The sequence below is a fragment of the Scardinius erythrophthalmus genome (genome assembly GCF_964197995.2).
Source record: "Scardinius erythrophthalmus genome assembly, chromosome: 21".
Taxonomy (NCBI): domain Eukaryota; kingdom Metazoa; phylum Chordata; class Actinopteri; order Cypriniformes; family Leuciscidae; genus Scardinius; species Scardinius erythrophthalmus.
The window spans coordinates 31,625,239-31,645,005 of NC_138241.1; the positions used below are offsets into that span (position 1 = coordinate 31,625,239).

The 19,767-nt window shown below is 36.7% G+C and overlaps 1 protein-coding gene across 1 annotated transcript in view; it reads left to right on the forward strand.

The window, feature by feature from the left end:
- The window catches only part of cdh23 (cadherin-related 23), a 259,561-nt gene that overhangs the window by 86,048 nt on the left and 153,746 nt on the right, over positions 1-19,767 (forward strand). Inside the window, exons 7-8 of the mRNA XM_081350472.1 lie at positions 18,747-18,941; positions 19,045-19,173. Coding sequence (XP_081206598.1) covers positions 18,747-18,941; positions 19,045-19,173 — 324 coding nt within the window. The remainder of the gene's footprint in view (positions 1-18,746; positions 18,942-19,044; positions 19,174-19,767) is intronic.

Genomic DNA, 19,767 nt, shown 5'->3' on the forward strand with positions numbered 1-19,767 from the left:
AGAATTATGCTATAATCACAGGCTGCTCATTAATGTTGGAGATGCTATGCTTCCAAGAGTCTAATCCATTGGACAGGAAAAGACTTTAAAGTGAAATTCCCAAAACAGTATGTTGTAATGTTTAATTTATTTGAATAATTCAGGCTGTTTTGAAAAGATGCACTACTGTACAAAAATGTTGGGTCCCTAGACTAAGGTTTTTGGAAGAAGCTTCTTCTGCTCATCAAGCCTGCATTTATTTGATTAAAAAACAGCAAAAACAGTAATAATATTGTGAAATATTATGAAAATTTAAAATAACTGTTTTCTAAGTGAAAATATTTGAAATGTAATTTATTCCTGGGATTCAAAGCTGAATTTTCAGCATCATTACTCCAGTCTGCAGTGTCACACGATCCTTCAGAAATCATTCTAACATGATGATTTGCTGCTCAAGGAGCGTATTATCAACAGATCAGCTGCTTAATATTATTGTGGAAACCGTGATACATTTTTTAGGACTCTTAAATGAATAATAAAGTTCAAAAGAACAGATAGATACTAATGCTTTCATATTATTTCATATAATAATTATATAGAGCTGAGGACAGGTGTGTGACTGTGTGTGTGAAGCTGAGCCGCTGTTTGCAATCACTCCATGTATGCAGCAGACAGCAGATAGAGGTGCTCTGTGAATATTTAACATACAAGATTTATGAGTGAAACAAAAGCTAACAAAGACTCACTTAATATTCAAGCTAAACTAAATTCAACTCTCCTTCATTTATGAAGACAATTCAAAGCATGAGAGAGTGATAAAAGAGTGAGAGAGAAGGGGGGGATCTATCTATCTATCTATCTATCTATCTATCTATCTATCTATCTATCTATCTATCTATCTATCTATCTATCTATCTATCTATCTATCTATCTATCTATCTATCTATCTATCTATCTATCTATCTATCTATCTATCTATCTATCTCATTCATATATGTATGTATATATATATAATGAGAAATATAGATAGATAGAAGGATAGATAGTCAAAATTTTTTTTTGTAAGATGCTAAGATGTAACATTCCCTATCTCTCTCTATATCCAAGGAAAGAGAGGAAAGAGAGTGAAAAAGGAAAAAAGGGATAGGGTGCAGGACTTAATTATACATCAAAGGGGGTTATACTGGGAATATGAGGGAAAAGAGAGAGACAGACTGAAATATTGGCACAGAGAGGAATAATGAAACAGAAACGGGTAGGACAAATAAACATGCACAATAAACTCATACATCGTAAAAGATTTCAGTGAATAACGACTTAAATTTCAATCTGTTCTTCATAAAATCTTCATTTCTGACAAGTTCTAAACAATTTAAGCACTTACACTACACTAAGCACTAAAACAAATACACACTAATAAAGCCACAAACCACACACAGTCAACATAAATAACATTCACAAATCAGTGTGAATAGTACAATCTACTTTCAATACCAGAAATAAAAGAGCATCTAAAAATGGTTGCCATCAGTGAGTAAATGTACTGATTTCGCAGAGAGTGAAAGGATAATACATTTTTTCAAATGTTCAATTATACTGCTGTATAATTCCTGAGTATTACTCTGAACCAAACCTCACCATAATGAGCTTTAAATATCCACTGTAGTCCGCAATTATATGTACACTACCGTTCAAAAGTGGTCAGTAAGATTGTCTTTTTTAAAAAGAAAATAACACATTTATTCAGCAAGGATGCATTAAATTGATTAAAAGTGACAATAAAGAGTTTTGCATAGTTTCAAAAAATTCTATTTAAAGTAAATGTTGTACTCACCACAACTATGATCATGTTTGATTTGTGTATATCAGTGTTTTGGCGTGCATGAGTTTGCACATAGATGTTCGGTTGTGGATTGAAGTGGGAATATCGATGTGTGTGAGTATTGTTTGACAAGTATCTTTGTATTCAGTGAAATGTATTTGATATACCATACTGTGTGATCATGTGTTATCCCTCTAGCACTCGATTTATTTGTGATGTTTGCTCATTTGTCACACTCTGTTTTATCTTAATATCATGCAATTTCTCATTCTTACACTGTTTTTCTCTTCAGCATTTCTTATTTTTATAATTTCATTATCAACTTCACTAGAAAAGGTTCTATATAGATCTTTAAAGGGATTAGTTTACCCAAAAATGAAAATTCTGTCATTAATTACTTGCCCTCGACTTTCATTCATCTTTGAATTGAGAGAATCTTCTGAAGAGACTCAATTGCTGTAAATAATGAACAGATTGAATTTAGGCTTTTTTTTCACATATAAACATGACAGAATTTTCATTTTTGTGTGAACTAACCCTTTAAAGAGTTCAGTCAGGCACTTTATATAGGACCTTTAGAGGGCCCATCATGGCATCATTTAATAGATTTAGTTTTAATGAATGAATTTTAATTCATTTTTTATTTTGATTAAATTTTATGAATGAAATGGCTCATAAACATACTTTAAAATAAAATTCATTAATAAATTGAAATAAATTGAAACAGACCATTAAACATGAAAGTATTATGCAATCGTTTAGGACATTTCTCTTAATATTGAACCTTTTTGGCATAAAGCATTCTTATCAAGAACCGTAGGGTTCTAGACTGAACCCCATTGCACCTTTTTTCTAAGAGTGCAGATGAGTGATACAATTGTTGACAAGCTGTAACATTGATGTACTTGAAGAATTTGATAAGAAGTATTTGAGTTTATACTGAAATATTTGACTTTTGATTGCAGACCTGTAAATACTGGCCAGATCTGAGCACCGTTTGAGACATAAACACTTTATTCTCTTTCTATTTGCTCTCCATTTGATCTCATCACAAAATAGGAAGTCTTACACGATTTATTTTCCTTTTAAGCTTTTTGCTCAAACTCTCTCTTGAGGTGCAAGTGATGGATTTTTCATCCCTGACTGAAAATGACATATTGAAAGCTTTAGTCTGCCATCAAATCGTGAATACGAGGTCACAAAAACAAGGAAAACTTCACAGAGCTGATAAGATTGCAACAGCGAAGTGTAAACATTATGATGCTACCATTTTTTTATTTTTTTTTTATTGTTGAAAGCAATAAAATCCAAAGTGGTTTATTATCAAGGGTAAAAACAGCAGTGAAAAGTGAAGACTGGCCCTATAATTAGCGATTTTCTCCATGGCCACACTGTGTCTCCAGGACAGTGAGTTTAATCAGCCTCTGATAGTACAGCTCCTCCGACAGGACCCTTGTCTTATAGACAGGAAAGAGACGTCACGCCAAAGGCCAGCCATAACAGATAAACAATTCTCTTCCTCTGCTGGCCCCCGCTGATGACTGTTTCTCTCACACACCGCAGTCTCCCACCAACCATGCATGTACATCCTGATCAAATTAGCGATTATAGAATCAAACAAACACATGCACGGTTTGCACACACACATTGATAATTGCTGTGTCTTATTGTTGGCAAATGCAACCGTATCAAAGAAGTAACTGAAGCCGGAATGTGGCATCTATTTGTGCAATGCACCTTTTGTATGATAATCAGCTCTCTGCCCATTTGCATTTAATTCTATTAAAAACACAATTCACCTGAATTAAATGGAAAGAGGGAGAGAAATGAGACCAAGAGATATAGGAGACACGCAGAATGAGAAAACAATGTTTATGCGGTAAATTAGTTTTTCTTAGGGAGATGCTTTCAAAGCTGTTTTATTGGATTGTGTGACTTCTTTAATGATTGTCTATTTTGCACGTTTTCTTCCATACAATGAATATAATGTACAGTGGTCAAGCTCTAAAAAGGACAAAAGTTATCTCGAAAGTAGTTTTTCTCATATCAGTTACTCATTTCTTGACATGTGAAGACACATTTTACCAGGTTTGTAGTCAGCGATGCCATTTTTAGTTTAAATATGTTGCAACATGAATGACATTTGAGAGCAATGGTGAATAATGGCTTAAATTTAGTCAGAAAACAAATCATAAACAGTGAACCAATTTTATGATATTTTTATGGTGTGTTTTTGTCTTTTTTGGAGCCTGAAAGTGTCTGTCCCCCTTTACTTTCATTGTATGGAAAAGAGCTGGGACAGTCTGCTAAAAAGTCTTCTTTTTTCTTCTGAGGAAACTCAAGGGTGATGGTGAGTAAATCATGCCAAAATTTTCATTATCATCTTTTTGCTGTCTTCTACGGTGTGTCGGTCCCATGTGTGCGTCTGACCCTGGCTATCTCCCGCTGAGACACAAAAAAATAGGATGAATGAGAGATCGAAAGAGTTTGAATGATTGAGGCAGAGGAATGGGAGATGGAGGGTTTTTCTTTGTGGCGTCCTTGTGCTCTCGCCATGAGGTACCCAAAAACCATCAGTTTTTTCTCTTTGTGCATCGTGTTCTCCCTCTCTCTCTCTGTCTTTTTTATTCTCTCTGTGTCTCTCGGCCTTCCAGGCTCTTTCTTGATTATCTTTCTTCTTAAATACACAGCACAGACCTTTAGCAACCAGTCAGCCGTGAGCTGTGTGTGTGTGTCTGTGCGAAGCCTATTTGATAGAGTATGTTTCTTTACACATATATTTCTGTGCTGCTCTTTAAGTTGCCATATGTCAAAGCATCCGTGTGTATTATATGCTCAGTGTTTATATACACTGATACTTTGCTTCTGTCAGTGTACGAGGTAAATCAAATTCAAATTCAAAAAAGCTTTATTGTCAATCCCCACAGGGGTAAAAAATTGTCTTTAGACAAGGGCTCAACACAATATAAGATATACAACAATTTAAGATAAAAAAATTAAAATCAATATTTTTAAATACTTAAATTTTTTTTTTTTTTTATAAATATTATAAATAAATGAATTCATGAAAAATATATATAAAAATAAAAATGCTATGTTATATTAGATTATATTTAATTTAGTTTATAATACATATGATGTATTTAATTGGTTCAATTTGTTTGCCTAAAGCTGTTTTTACACTTTTACAATTTTTCTCTCCCTCATGTTGTTCCAAACGTGTATGAATTTATTTTCTTTCATAAACAACCATTGGTATTTGGTCCTAGTGATGTCAAATCTGGTGCTATGCATCTTCAGGCACCAATTTTTTAATAAACATAAGTGAGGCGCAAAGTGATCTTTGATATTTAAAAATCTTTAAAAAAATTATTTGCTTCTCATACACAGCTATTGTATGCTTTCAGAAGACTTAGACTATAGCACACGAGTCAAATATTTTCTCCTTTTTGGCAGTCTAAATGATCTTCTATACAACTTCATAGACTATACCTTCTTGTGATCTGCTTAATGTTCTTGCACATCTAGTCCCTCCTAACCCTTACTGATTTTTCTTTTGTTGGTAGATAAGCTGGTAGATGGACACTTGAAAAAGACACATTGTAATAAATGTGTGTCTGTGATGATCATTGTTTTAAGGCAGTGTCACAAATGCTTGCACTTGATGTCACTTCATGTGGGCTGGGTCGCCGGGGCTCTTATGAATCGTAGCATATCGTTGCATGTGCGTTCAGTGTAAGTTTAGATTGGGAGAATCAGGAGAGACGGATGAGAGAGAAGGAATAAAGATGTGCAGCCCCTCCCGCTAAGAGCATTTCCATCAGGTAGAGGAGGAGAGCTGTTCTTCTGCTTCATTACTCATCTTTCACTCTCTCTCTCTGCTCTGTTCTTGTCATGTTCAGGAAAGTGGATGAGGACAAAACAAAAAATAAAGACTGGAGGAAAATGAAATATGAGAGTAAGAATGAAATAAATTGAAAATCAGATCTTGGGCAATTTGGATGCAATGTGAATAAGAATGTGATTTCCACTTTAATACTTCTCAGTCCTCTTTCTTTTTCTCTCTTTTTCTCAAACCCCCTCTATACTTTTCAAACACAGGTTATATTGACAATTTCTAAATAAATAGGAAATTATTTATTTATTATAATATTATTATATATTCTGCTATTATTATTATTATTAGAAAAAAGCAATTAGAGCATGTAGAAAAACTCATTTATCAGCTGTAAATGAGTTTCTTCAACGTGAAACCAGATTCATAATGCATTTGACATTTGTAATTGGACATATCTGATTGAAACCAAGAACATGTACAGTATTAAGAAAGTAAATAGGGTCCATGCTGATGTTTAAACATCAAATGGCCAGATTTACAGAGCTCACGCTAGCAAAAACCCTCTTATGGTGATAAAGAACAACTCTGGATTTACTGAGAAACTAGCAATCAAAAGGTTACACAGTTTTTTTCTTACTGATCTTATTGCATATGCATTTGCAGGAGTTCCCCGTTCAAATGCAAAATTTATGGGAGGAGAATATTTAAATAAATCCTGGAACATGATTTACTAATGTTTGCGGTAGTCAATTTACTGGTATTAGCGCCATCATGTAACACCCCAAAAAAGCATGTCTTTTGCTTTTACACCTATTTTATGCTTGACATCGCTGAATCTGTGTTCTTTAATTTGCCCTGTTCAGTAAATCTGGGCCATATGTGGTGTACAGTAGATTACTGAAGGTGATTAGTACAGTGCATATGATGCTGTGTATGTGCCACCAGACTCATGTGTGAGCTACAAATAGAGGCTTCAGTCTTTGTTTCATTAGGAAGTGCAGATGCTGTTGTGTGTTCCTCACCAGGAGGTGAAGGTGTTTAAGGTCCACGTGAAGAATGTGTTATCCCATGGCACTGCTCTACTTTTCCGTTATTTTTGGATGTAAACGCGCTAGATGGACGACGTGTTTGACCGCTGCGCTCGCTTCTTGCATCTTTTAAAGTAAAAAATAAGTTCAACTTTTAAAAGACGCGTCTGGAGACCACTACCCTACTGTGTGAAGCGGCCCTAACCAGTGATGTGGAGGAGGCCGAGCTGCTTTCAGTCCACAATCAACTCTCTTGTTTTGCTGATGTTAAGAGATTGTTGTCCACACACAGGACAGCGGTTGTTGTTGATGATCCCCATAACTGTAGTGTCGTCAGTGAAACTTAATGATATGATTGTTCTTGTGTTTGCCAATGCAGTCGCAGGTCAGCAGGTGCGCGTCAGTGGGCTCAGTACATCTGAGATACGTATGATATCACAAGAAGACATTTGTTAATAAGGGTCTAGAGAATGAAGGTATTGAACCCTGAATAGAAATCAATGAAGAGCATCCTGATGTAGAGTAAGACTCTTTATTTTCCAGGTGATATAAATGAGTGTCACTCACTGTAGTCGATCTGACACTGCACTGGACAGTTGACAGTTAGTCAGGGATATGATCGTTAATCTTTTTTTTGTTCAGCATGTATTAATTATTTATTAATTATTATTATAAAATAAAATTTTATTATAATTAACAGAATGTTTTTTTATATTTTTATTTACTGTTATATTTAACCTAGTCAAGATCTATTAATGTATGGGTGTATATGTCACAAGGATTTTGGATATTGCCATCTTTGTGGGGACATAAAATAGGGTTCACCTGAGACACACACACACACACACACACACACACGTTTTGTGGGGACATTCCATAGACATAATGGGCCCTATCTTGCACCCAGCGCAATTGACTTTGTACACCGACAATGTATCATTCCTATTTTGCACCCGCGCAAAGCGCGCTTTTCCCTCCACAGAAGCACGTCGGTTAATTAAGAAATACACTTGCGCTCCCCGGGGCGGTTCAGCGCAAAGAGGAGGCGTGTTCCAGCGCAAACGTTCCTTCATGCTATTTTGCAGGTTTAGAAAACCATTGCGCCACTAACCAGGAAAAAATAGTTTAAAGTCAGTGGCGCGTTGCGCATGTTATTCATAAGCTATTTTAGGGCGCATGCTTGGCCATAATCAATGTAGCGTGTGCACAACGTGAATGCACTTTGATTCTCTCATCTACACAGAAGCAGCAGTTTTCATTTTGGCAAATCATACATTATTACGATAGATAGATAGATAGATAGATAGATAGATAGATAGATAGATAGATAGATAGATAGATAGATAGATAGATAGATAGATAGATAGATAGATAGATAGATAGATAGATAGATAGACAATTTATTATAAAAGCATACATCTAGCTTACACATTTACCCAAATTATCATACGCCTTTTTAACCGAAGTTAATTTGGGTGTGTTTCTCCATCCCCAACGTCCCTGACGAGAACGTCGGTCTCCTCGGCTGTGAACCGCTCCTGGTGCGCGCCTGGCAAATCCGCCGTTACAATAGGAATCCGCTTTAGAACAAACGCGCCTGCTCTTAAAGGGAATGTGAGATGACGCTCTGATTGGTTTATTTCACGTTACGCCCAAACCACACCTATGAATAATGAAGCTACTTCAGACCAACCCATTTTAGATTTGCGCCTGGCGCAAGAGTCATTTATCCCGCCGGGAAAATAGCAACAGCGCCAAGACCCGCCCACAAAGTTACTTGCGCTTTGCGCTTTGCGCTTTGACACTTGCGTTTCAGATCGTTAAAATAGGGCCCAATGTTTTTATACTCTACAAACTGTATATTCTATCCCCTTTCACTTACCCTACCCCTAAACCATCACAGAAAACATTCTGCATTTTTACATTTACAAAAAAACATCACTTAGTATGATTTATAAGCTGTTTTCCTCATGGGGACCAAAAAATTTCAAAGATTTCAGGTATTGCCATCTTTGTGAGGACATTTTGTCACAATAATGTATGGTATACCTGAACCATGCGCACGTACACACACACACACACACACACACACACACACACACACACACACACACACACACACACACACACACACACACACATGTCTGGTGCACTATCTTTGTGAGGACTCTCCATAGACGTAATGGTTTTTATACTGTACAAACTGTATATTCTATCCCCTTACACTGCCCCTATCCCTAAACCTACCCATCACAGGAGACATTCTGCATTTTTACATTTTCAAAAAAACTAATTCTGTATGATTTATAATCTTTTGTACCCATGGGGACCTCAATTTAGGTCCCCACGGTGACACGAGTCCCCATGAGTCTGTGTGCATTCAGGTTTAAGTCCCCACCGGTGTAGAAAAACATGTCCACACACACACACACACACACACACACACACACACACACACACACACACACACACACACACACACACACACACACACACACACACACACACACACACACACACACACACACACACACACACACACACACACACACACACACACACACACACACACACACACACACACACACACACACACACACACACACACACACACACACACACACACATGTTTTGACCAGTAAAATGTCCTCACTAGTCGGTTGTCATAATATTTCACTACGTAATTGAGGACATTTTACTCTTGCAAGTATAGCCAAACCTGTACACACACACACTTGTGACTGTACTGTTGGTCTGAAGGGCGTTGTGCTTGTGTTCAGGTTGGATAAGGTGTTAAATAATTGATTAGCTCATTTCAGCACTGATATATGAGGTATCTCTCTCTGATGGATGACGGTGGAGCGCAGGACGTAAGAAAGATACTGATGAGAAATACAAGTATGGAGTTCAGTAAATGATTCCATTTTTCAGGGAGAAACAGAGGGGGATGAATCTGTGCGTGTTTGCTGTGAATATGAGCCACTATAGGATGCATGAAAATTGTCTTACTGTATATCATCGTCATTTGTTAACTTATAGTTGTTGCCATCAGGATGAAATTCCACAGCGTCTGATAGGTGTTCATTTCATTGTGTTATTTTCATAACAGAAAGTGAGCAGATTGTGAACAAAGTATAATGTAATCACATAATTTCCTTTCCTGATGTGGGTGTCAAATTAAAACATATAGTTGCATTATAATTTGCATAATTTGTTAGAATGTATTTTCCCAACCCTCCTCGGGTTCTTTGAAGGGCAAACTGCTGTCTGTCTCTCCGTCAGTTCTCTTTAACTGCAGTGAATGTTTGTGGTGAAACTTCAGCGCTAGTTAAAGAGTGATGGGGTTGCCAACTTCAGCAAGAAAATAGTCCACTCTTTCAGTTTCTTTTTGGGAATGTAACACTAGTAACATTCTCTATTTGTTTTTACCTGATCAATTATTTTGCTTGTTTTTTGACAGTAAGAAATTTAAATAAAAAATCAATTTTCCGCAAACTGAAGACTGGAGCAATTCAGCTTTGCCATTACAGGAATAATTGACATTAAAAACAATTATATTCATATTAAAAACAGTTTTAAATAATAGTAATAATTATTCACAATATCACTGCTTTTTTTATACCAGCATATTGTACAAAATAAAAAGTAAATAATAGCATGTTGTTTTAATAAATCAATTGTCTCGCACATATAGTATAAAAGTCTTGATACAATACATGATAATATAAAGCTACATTTATAATTTACAAAAATTCATATTTGGGGGCCCTTGGCATCAAACAGGTTGAACACATTTTGACGTGTGATCACATTGATTTTGGCTCACTGGCATAGAACATCATTGCCTCTGTTGTAAAAATAAATGAATGTTAATGCCATACTAAAGTGTCACACACCATTACACACATATCAGAATAGCTTCAACCCAGATAAATTGTAACACAAGAGAATTGTGACTGTACATAAATATTTTCCGATGAGATTTTATTGTTTTTGAAAGCTCTGTCAGACATTAGAAATAGTGATGAAAACAAAAGCGCGTAACTGAGCCAGTGTTATGTGAAAAAGTGTCTTTTTCTCTGATAATTTTCCATTATAATCTGTATTTTAGCTGTTTGCTTGTAAAACAATAATGCATGGAATGGTATGGATATAATAAGCAAATATGCTTCCTAAAATTCAGAATAATTATGTATCATGTGGGATGGATGGCAGCAGAAGTTAGCGAGATGGAGAAATAGAGAATTAGCAAAATAGTGAAAGTCAATGAGGAACGTGACATTTTTAAAGTGTGAAAAAGAAAGAAGGAGAAAAGCGTAGGGAAAGAGGTATAATCATGAGGCCTGTATCTGGGCTGGAGTGGGCGTTCGGGTCCGTATCTGTAATCAGTGCTGTATTGTTCGGCCAGCTCTGCAGGGGTTTACGGCTTTAGGCTAGCGCACTGCGTGATCCTGCTGCCGTGCCACGCTAGTACCGTAAATTAGCCCTTACGACTGGAGCCTGCCTAACTTTGAGAACATACGCGCCGTGGACCTGCTCCTCACCTCGTCTATCACACAATGTCTCTATTAACCCTCCCAATCAATGAAAGCCTTCAGTACGCAAGCTGCCATTCACTCCTGCTCAACCTGGCTAAACTTGAACTTTCTGTATTCACTCCCCCGCACGCGCTTAACGCTGAAAAGGCCAGCTTTTCATATGTGTAACTTTAATCAGCCCCCTTCCCTTGACAAAGCTATTGGCATGAAAGAGCTTATGGCAGGACACGCTGAGAGCTGCTTTTCTGTTGTATAAAATGTAAAATAATACCTGTATTTTTTAGCATTTAACAGAAAGTCGTCAAACAAGAGAGTGTGATTAACTTGTTAGAGTGCTGGATTGTTAAGAGATGTTCAAGCATAAAACGATTTTCAGAGACAAAGCGATCTGACATCTTTTATTTCAAGTCAGGGCTGGTGATTTACTGTGGTATGAGCGACTACCAATGGCAGTGCAGGCAGTGAAGGTCATGTGATACAGTTGAGCATGTAAGGATAAAAAACTTTATTATCTTTCAAAATTGAAAGATCACTAAGGAACTTTTAAAAGAACTGCGGCTAATTATGACGATTTGACAAATACATTTTTTTAAGAAACAAATTATTATTATTATTATTATTATTATTTACCAATGTTTTCTGAACACAAAATTGGCCTTGCACCATTAAAAGATTACAAAAAATGTAACTTTGAAAAGAGCCTTGAACATTTACAACAATTTGACACATTTTTTCAATCAACAATTAATTTGCAAATTTTATTTTATTTTCTATAGGACTCTAGATTGATTGGTCACATGGCATTTATGGCTCAGATAATGGTTCATGGCAGATGAGAATGCAAACGTACAGTACAGTACAGCTATTCTGTCGAGGTATTATAGACCTCCTTGACCGAGACTTGCCAACCTCCAGTGATTTAATCGCTGTCAGTGTGGATGTTAGTGAGTTAGAGATGTAGCATGGTGAGTGCTCAGTGAGTTCATTTGCTTTTGTCTCTCTGTGGTGTCAGGGTTATTATCCCTATGGAGACTGTTTCATGCACAAGCTAATTGGTCAGTGAACCGGCCTCTGTACAAGTGATACAGACCTCTTGAGGGCCACTGGATTTAGCCCATAAACTGGACTAAATGGTGTGGATTTTGTATATTTAACTGACATCTGCATTATGTTGTGAGCAATATTTGTACTTGTACTTTTCCTACACCCCTTCAGAGTGCAGAGGTTTCACTTTTGTGCTTGTGGGGCAAAAATGGTAGGAAAGGAAGCTACATTGAAAGTGGCATATACTGTATTATATATTCAAGATGTGTTTATACAGACATTCGAATGCACATGAAATAATTGTGGGAAGCGCTGCTTTAGATATTTGATTTTTTAATAATGCACAGTTGATAGAAAATGAGATGCTCCCTGATTGTTGTGAGAATGATGTTTAAGACAGACCGAGTAGGTTAATCTGATTATTTCGCCAAACGTTTATTCATTTTCCTTTTGATAGTTGTGAAGTAAAACACCAGAATATGCAAATACTGTCATCAGTGATTGGTGCAGAGCGACAGGACATCTGCTGCACATTCAAACTTCAAACCGCATGCGTTCTGTTTAGCAGCAGATGCTGAAAGCTTGACTGTGAAAACACAATTTAACACAAAATGAGTGATGAATTTGCCTTCGTCATACTGTCTGATTGTGATCCTAAACTACATCCAGTTATTGAGAGAGTGATGTCTTTGATTTTACAGATGTTAAATTTAATTTGTTTTCTTAAATATTTATGTGATTTACATGTATGATATACAAAGCTGAGAATCATTTCTAAAAGCATCTACGCAGTTGTATTCATCATTATAATTTACTTATAATATATATACTATATATATATATATATATATATATATATATACTACCGTTCAAAAGTTTGGGGTTGGTAAGATTTTGAAATGTTTTGGAAGAATTGTCTTATTCTTACCAAGGCTGCATTTTTTTTTTATACAGTAAAAACAACTACTTACTGTTTTTATACAGTAAAAACAACTACTTAATGTGCACTACTTTACATATTCTATATATATATATATATATATAAATTCACTTAAAGGGTTAGTTCACCCAAAAATATTTTTTTTTTCATAATTTACTCACCCTAAAGTTGTTCAAAACCTGTATGAATTTACTGATTTATTATAATCATATAGATGAACATTTAAGATTATGCAAATTACATTATGTGAATGGCTGCCTTTCAACAAGTCTAACTTTAAGAAATTACTATTGATGAAAATTTTAAAACTTAAGTTCATTCTTATGTGGCATTTAAAAAATTCTAAACTTGTCAAAATGTCTTTGTCATATTGACAGACATTATCAGATACAGTTGTACATGAATTTAAAATTTTCCAAAAATAAATGGGTACTTTTCTCTGTACAGGATATCATTTATGCTGATTTGCTACCGAGCTCTTGATGATAATGATAAAATCGAGTATGATGTACGAGTACGAATATGATGGGGGGAATCCCTATGATCCTAAACATTCATAGATAATTTGTCTCTGAGAGTCTCTAAGAAACTTCAAATGGGTTAATGAGCTGATAAATGGGCTTGTGATCATTTAGAAATATGATAATAGTAATTATAGAGCTTGAGAACATGTTGAACAGAGTGTGTATTTGCACAGTGATCTTTAGTGGAATGCGTTGCTGTTCACATCTCAGTGTGAGCTTTACTCCACATCTCACTCTGATTCTCGCTTCTAATTTACATTAATGCATTTGGCAGATGCTTTTATCTAAAGTGACTTGCATTGCGTTCAAGACATACATTTGATTACTTCATGCATTCCCTGGAAATCGAACCCATGACCTTGGTGTTAGTGCAATGCTCTACTGTTTGAGCTACAGGAATGCTTCAGTGACATTAGCCCTATTTGTACGAGACTAGTTTTCCTGAAGGGCGTTAGAGAAAATTATTATTATTATTTTTATTTTTTACAGTACGGGCACTTACGTGTACTTACTAAGAAAGTACTGGGCAATATAAGGTAACTACATGGGTTAAGGTTAGTTTTAGAGGTAGGTTCAGGGTTAGTTTGTAGTTATTACCCAGTTATTGAAATTATTATAATAAGTGCATAGTATGCACATAGGGAACAGGACTGTAAAATAAAGGGCTACCGAAATTTGTAAACGTGGCACTAACACCAAAGTCATGAGTTCGATTTAGATAAAAGCATCTGTCAAATGCCTAAATGTAAATTTGAAGTGAGATTCAGTGTGCGATGTGAAGTAAAATTCACATTTACATAGTCATGAAATCACAGACGTTGGGTGATAAGAATTGTAACTCAAACTCTGTTTAGAAAATATGTCTCACCTGAATAGGACTATTGTCTCACTCTGAATCTCACTTCACTAAATCTCACTTCCATTTTTCACTCTGAATCTTGCTCTACTTATCACTCTGAGGGTGCTTTCACACTGACAGTTTAGTTTGAAACAGGGCACGGTTCAATGAAAGTGAAAGCTGTCATAGGGACCCGGGAGCGCACCGAGGTAGCAAACCCGAGACTACCCGTAGGAGGTGGTCTGAGTTAGTTGCGCTCGGACTGTGGCTCGATTCGTGTCAATGTGAAAGCAACTCGGACTGGGGTGCCAACTTGTTCAAGAAGTAAAGTAACCTGCGCATGCATTTTAACTGATGGTGAAATCATTAGTTCAACAAAAAACACATATAAGGGATGACAGTGGTGAGGATTTACCTTGGATACGAGAGAGTGAGCGTGCAGTCAGAACGGCAAATGAATAGTTGACTCTCTGCTGTCTCCTCAAAAGAGTCCGTTTGCAAGCAGCAGAAAGCCTCCTTCGTGTGACTGAAATGGACGTCGGCCAGTGAGAGCTGTGCGTGTAAACCTCGCCCCGCTGATCTCAAGAGGAGCTTTAGCAGCAACTGACGCTAGCTGTTGGGTCTTTAGCTTCCTTGTTAGCACGCCCGCCTCCCATGCCGGAGACCCAGTTCAAATCCCGCTCGGAGTGGGTCGAGTAAGACCGGTTATATTTGGTGCCGTGACCCGGCTGGGACTAAGGTTTAGGGGGGTGAGTGTAACCGACGTAGGCAAGCAAGAGCTGTGTGTGTAAACCTCACTCCCCTGGCCTCAAGAGGCTGCAGTCTTTAGCGTCCTTGTTAGCGCGCCCGCCTCCCATGCCGGAGACCCAGTTCGAATCCCGTTTGGGGCAGGTTGAGTAGGACCGGTAACACGATGCACATATAGTAAATCCAAGTGTCATTCACTCTGCTCTGCATAGAAGCACGAAATTAATACAAAACACAATATATTGACCCGTTTCCGTAAGATGAACGCAAATGCACAGAGGTTCAATAGAAACAAGTGTTAAACCAGATCGCGCCAAACTATAAACTTGATGTCACTCTTTTTCCTATGGTGTTTTTGTGTAAACTGATTTTACTTGTGCCACAATATAAGAGCCAGAAAGCTAATAATAAGTATCCTCTTTCTCTCCTCCCATTTCCCTTTTTCTGTCTTCCTGGTTTGGGAATAATCTTCTCTAACATACTGCAGTTGAAAGAGGCTGGGGAGTCCCTGCTGTATTTGAGGTTCTTAATACTATTAGATATGCCTCTCTCTCCCACTCGTGCATTCTTTTCTTCCTTCATTCTTCTTATTTTATATTCTTGCTAGGCTTTTTTCCTAACCTCAAATGTTATATTTGAATACAAATTTATTTCTCAGATCAACACCTGGAAATGTTGTCCACTCAGTAGGTGAAAATAGTCTCAATAGATATGAAAAATATCACTGACTTGATTAAAAAGCTAAAACTCAAAGTCTGTATTTACATACACATGATTTCAATTATTGATTTGGAGAATAAAATAAGTGGTCCAGTTTCCTCAGTTGACCTGAAGGGGATTGTTTTTGAGGTGCATGAACTTTAGCGTGGAGGATCTGAGGGTTGCTGTGCCGTGAGAGGACGTTATCAGGGCGAGGCAAGAATTCACTGTCCACATCTATCTTCATTCCTTCTTATGATTCCTTTTTTTTCTAATCCTCTTTTCTCTCTCTTTTATCTTTGTCCTTTATACCTCTCATGCTTTCTTTTTCTCCAATAGTTTATCTGAATCTTTTCTAATCCTTTCTTTTCAAAGGATGGATATCTCCTGTTTTATTGAAAGAGATAAAGAGTGAGTGCTTGCTGAAGTACAACTTCTCTCTCTCAGGAAGGATCTGGTTTACTGTTTTGGAAGGGGAAGTGTCTCTTTCTCTCTCTTTTGTTCTCTTTCTTTGGCCGAGGGATTCTGGGAGTAATGCTGTGACACAGCTTTATATGTAAATGGCATATATAAGCATAAATAATGTAGCTGGTTATTCATAGTCAGCTGTGACTCTATACAAGAGTTCTTGAAATTGCATTTCCTTTTCCATATAGACTTGGGCTGCGTCCGAAATCACATTCTCTCTTGAGTAGGTACATATTTTAATTAGTAATTACTCCACGACCGCTAAAAAAAGTATGTTCTATACAGTATAGTATAAATGTGTGTAGTATGAATGTAATCTGGATGTATTACATCTGCCATGTTGTCATTATCATGTGACCTGCCAGCATCAGTTGCGTCGCTTCACTGCCATTCATAAATCCTCTCCTGTGGCCTCATGGGATTGTAAACATCGTATGCACACTTCAGAATCTTTCCAGAAGAAGTAGGTCAGCTGGATGCTTTTTACCTGCTGTTTTATGAGTACTGTGAATTCTTCGTCACATACTGTTTTTCACCTACTATATAGGGTAGTATACGATTTCGGATGCAGCCTTGCGATTGTCTAGTGTAGATATGTAAATATATACTGTATGTATAGATGGTGAGCAGACGATTTGTAGACTACCGTTTATGTTAATGTTTAGGGTCTGTACTTTTTTAAAAATGTTTTTGAAGGAAGTCTCTAATGCTCACCAAGGCGCATTTCTTTGATCAAAAACAGTTTTCAGTGTCACATGATCCTTCAGAAATCATTCTAATATGCTGATTTGATTGGTGTTCAAGAAACATTTCTTATATCAATGTTGAAAGCATCTGTGCTGCTAAATATCTTCTGTCACATTATAGATGCATTTACTGTCACTTTTGATCAATTGAACGCATCCTTGCTGAATAAAAGTATTAATTACTAAAAATAATAATAGTAACTGACTGACCCCTAAACTTTTGAACTGTGTATTTATGAGCAAATGTAATGAAATCTGTCAATAATATGTCTGGGTCAAATTTGACCTCAAAATCAAAATAAACAAAGAATTAATTATATTTTGCATGAAGAAAATGTATCCTATTTCTGTACAATTACGATTTTTTGCTAGCCTGGCAAGCCAGACCTACATCAAGATGTTTGGTCTGGCAACTCACCATAGACACGGCTCAATCCGAGGGGCGGGACTAACGGCTGTCCTTCAAATTCCCTTTGCACGCAATAGGACAGCGCTTCAACCAACCAGAGCGTTTTCCCAACAGCGGAGCTAACGTTAGTTGATAGATTCAACTTTTGACGAACACATCTCCCTTTTTTAAGAATGACTTCAGTGCCGTTCTTTGCTCTTTTCTCAAAGAAAAACTTAACTCCAAGTTCTCCAGAGTCGCGGCCAAAGCCGATTCGAAAGACTGTTCGCCAGCAGCAGCCGCCATTCTTTGTTTTCAAGTAGCAGGGAACCGTCGCAACTCTGTCGTCATTATGTTAAGCCCGCCCCGCCTACTCTAGACACGATGTGATTGGCCTGACCCAATTTAGGTTTTTACAGCCCTGAAAGTCAACGGAGAGTTGCTAGACTACCCTGGCTGCAAAATACATTTTGCTGCCGCTAGGGTGCGTCTAGATTTCTAGGCTATTTTTTTGCACATTTCCCACAAAATTCTCAATTCTGCAAAAATATAATAATAAAATTAATAATAATAATAAATCAATAGATTCTAATGACTTCATTTTTTAATTTTTTATTATTATTTAAGCTGTAAAGTGTTTCTATATCATAGTAGTATTTATTTTGTATGGCTTTTATTACTAAATATATATATATAAAGAGGGACATGATATGTGTATGTATTTTTATAAATAATAAAAAAAAAGAAAAAATCATTTTCACTACATTATTTTTGTAAAGTAGAATTTTCAGACTGACTTGTTTTAGAGTAAAATGTGACCTGTACTAGTTTTTATCCAGTTCACCCATTTTGACCCCGTCCCTAAGGATAATGTATAAATATTGGGTTAAAACTTAGGGAGCGTGTGAAAATGCTCCTCTAGCATTTTAGTGTGTGTGTGTTCTCTCTGGTGCTGACGGACTGCATCATGTCTCTGTGACAGCAGGGGTCTGATCATCTTACTGACAGGTGAAATGACAGAGACAAGAGCTGTCACTCATCATCTGAAATATGCTTAAACACAGCATTAAATAATGCTCATCATGCAAGTATGATCTTATTAACATGTATCATTGTTGTCTCTCTCTCTGTGTGTGTGTGTGCATAGAACACTCCAGTGGGAACGTCAGTGTTAATGGTGAATGCGACAGACCCGGATCAAGGCGTGGGTGGTAGTGTGCTCTTCTCCTTCCAGCCCCCCTCTCCGTTCTTCTCCATTGATGGGGCCAGAGGAATCGTTACTGTGACGAGAGCGCTGGACTACGAGACGACAACCAGCTATCAGCTCACTGTTAATGCCACGGTTAGAAAACAGAACACAGTAGAGTTTTACATTGTCAAATGATTGTGTGGAACTCTGTCAATTCCAAAGCTAAATAAAACATGTATTTGTTTTGTTGTAACAGGACCAGGATAAACGCCGTCCGCTCTCTAGTCTGTCTAATTTGGCAATTACCATCACTGATATCCAAGATATGGACCCCATCTTCACCAACCTCCCCTACAGCACTAATATAATGGAGGACGCACCACCAGTCAGTAATCTTACTTTCTACTTAATTCAGTAGTGTTTAAGTGGGTGTTATAAAATTATATTTTAAATAATAAAAATATATTTAATTAATATTTTTATATTATACTTACATTTACATTTCATTTTTTATTTATTCGTTAATTTACAATTACTATTTTATTTATCTATTTTCATGACAATTAAGAAAAGGTCTCTCTCAAATTCTATAATAATTTTATTGTGTTTGTAATTTCCATTTTTCTTAATTGCAAACCTGGACATGTCCTGGATCATTTTTTCGTGAGATTGATCCCGATGGATTGGCACAAAACCTAGTGAGCTGCCTATGTTGACAGCCTATTTGGGCCTCATAAGCATGTTAGATAGGATGGAGTTTTGCTAGGTTTTGAGTCACAGCCAGGTAATATTTAGATAGAACCCATAAAACGGTAATATATGTAGGAGGAAAAAAAGTAAAGTAAAGGTTTGTGTAAACATAAAATGCTCCAGAGAATGAGAGAGACAGACATAAAGAGAGAGAGGCAATTTGGCTGACAAAGAGTGATAGAATGTGTGTGTTGAGTAATTAGACAATAATTATTGGAGAAGCAGCATT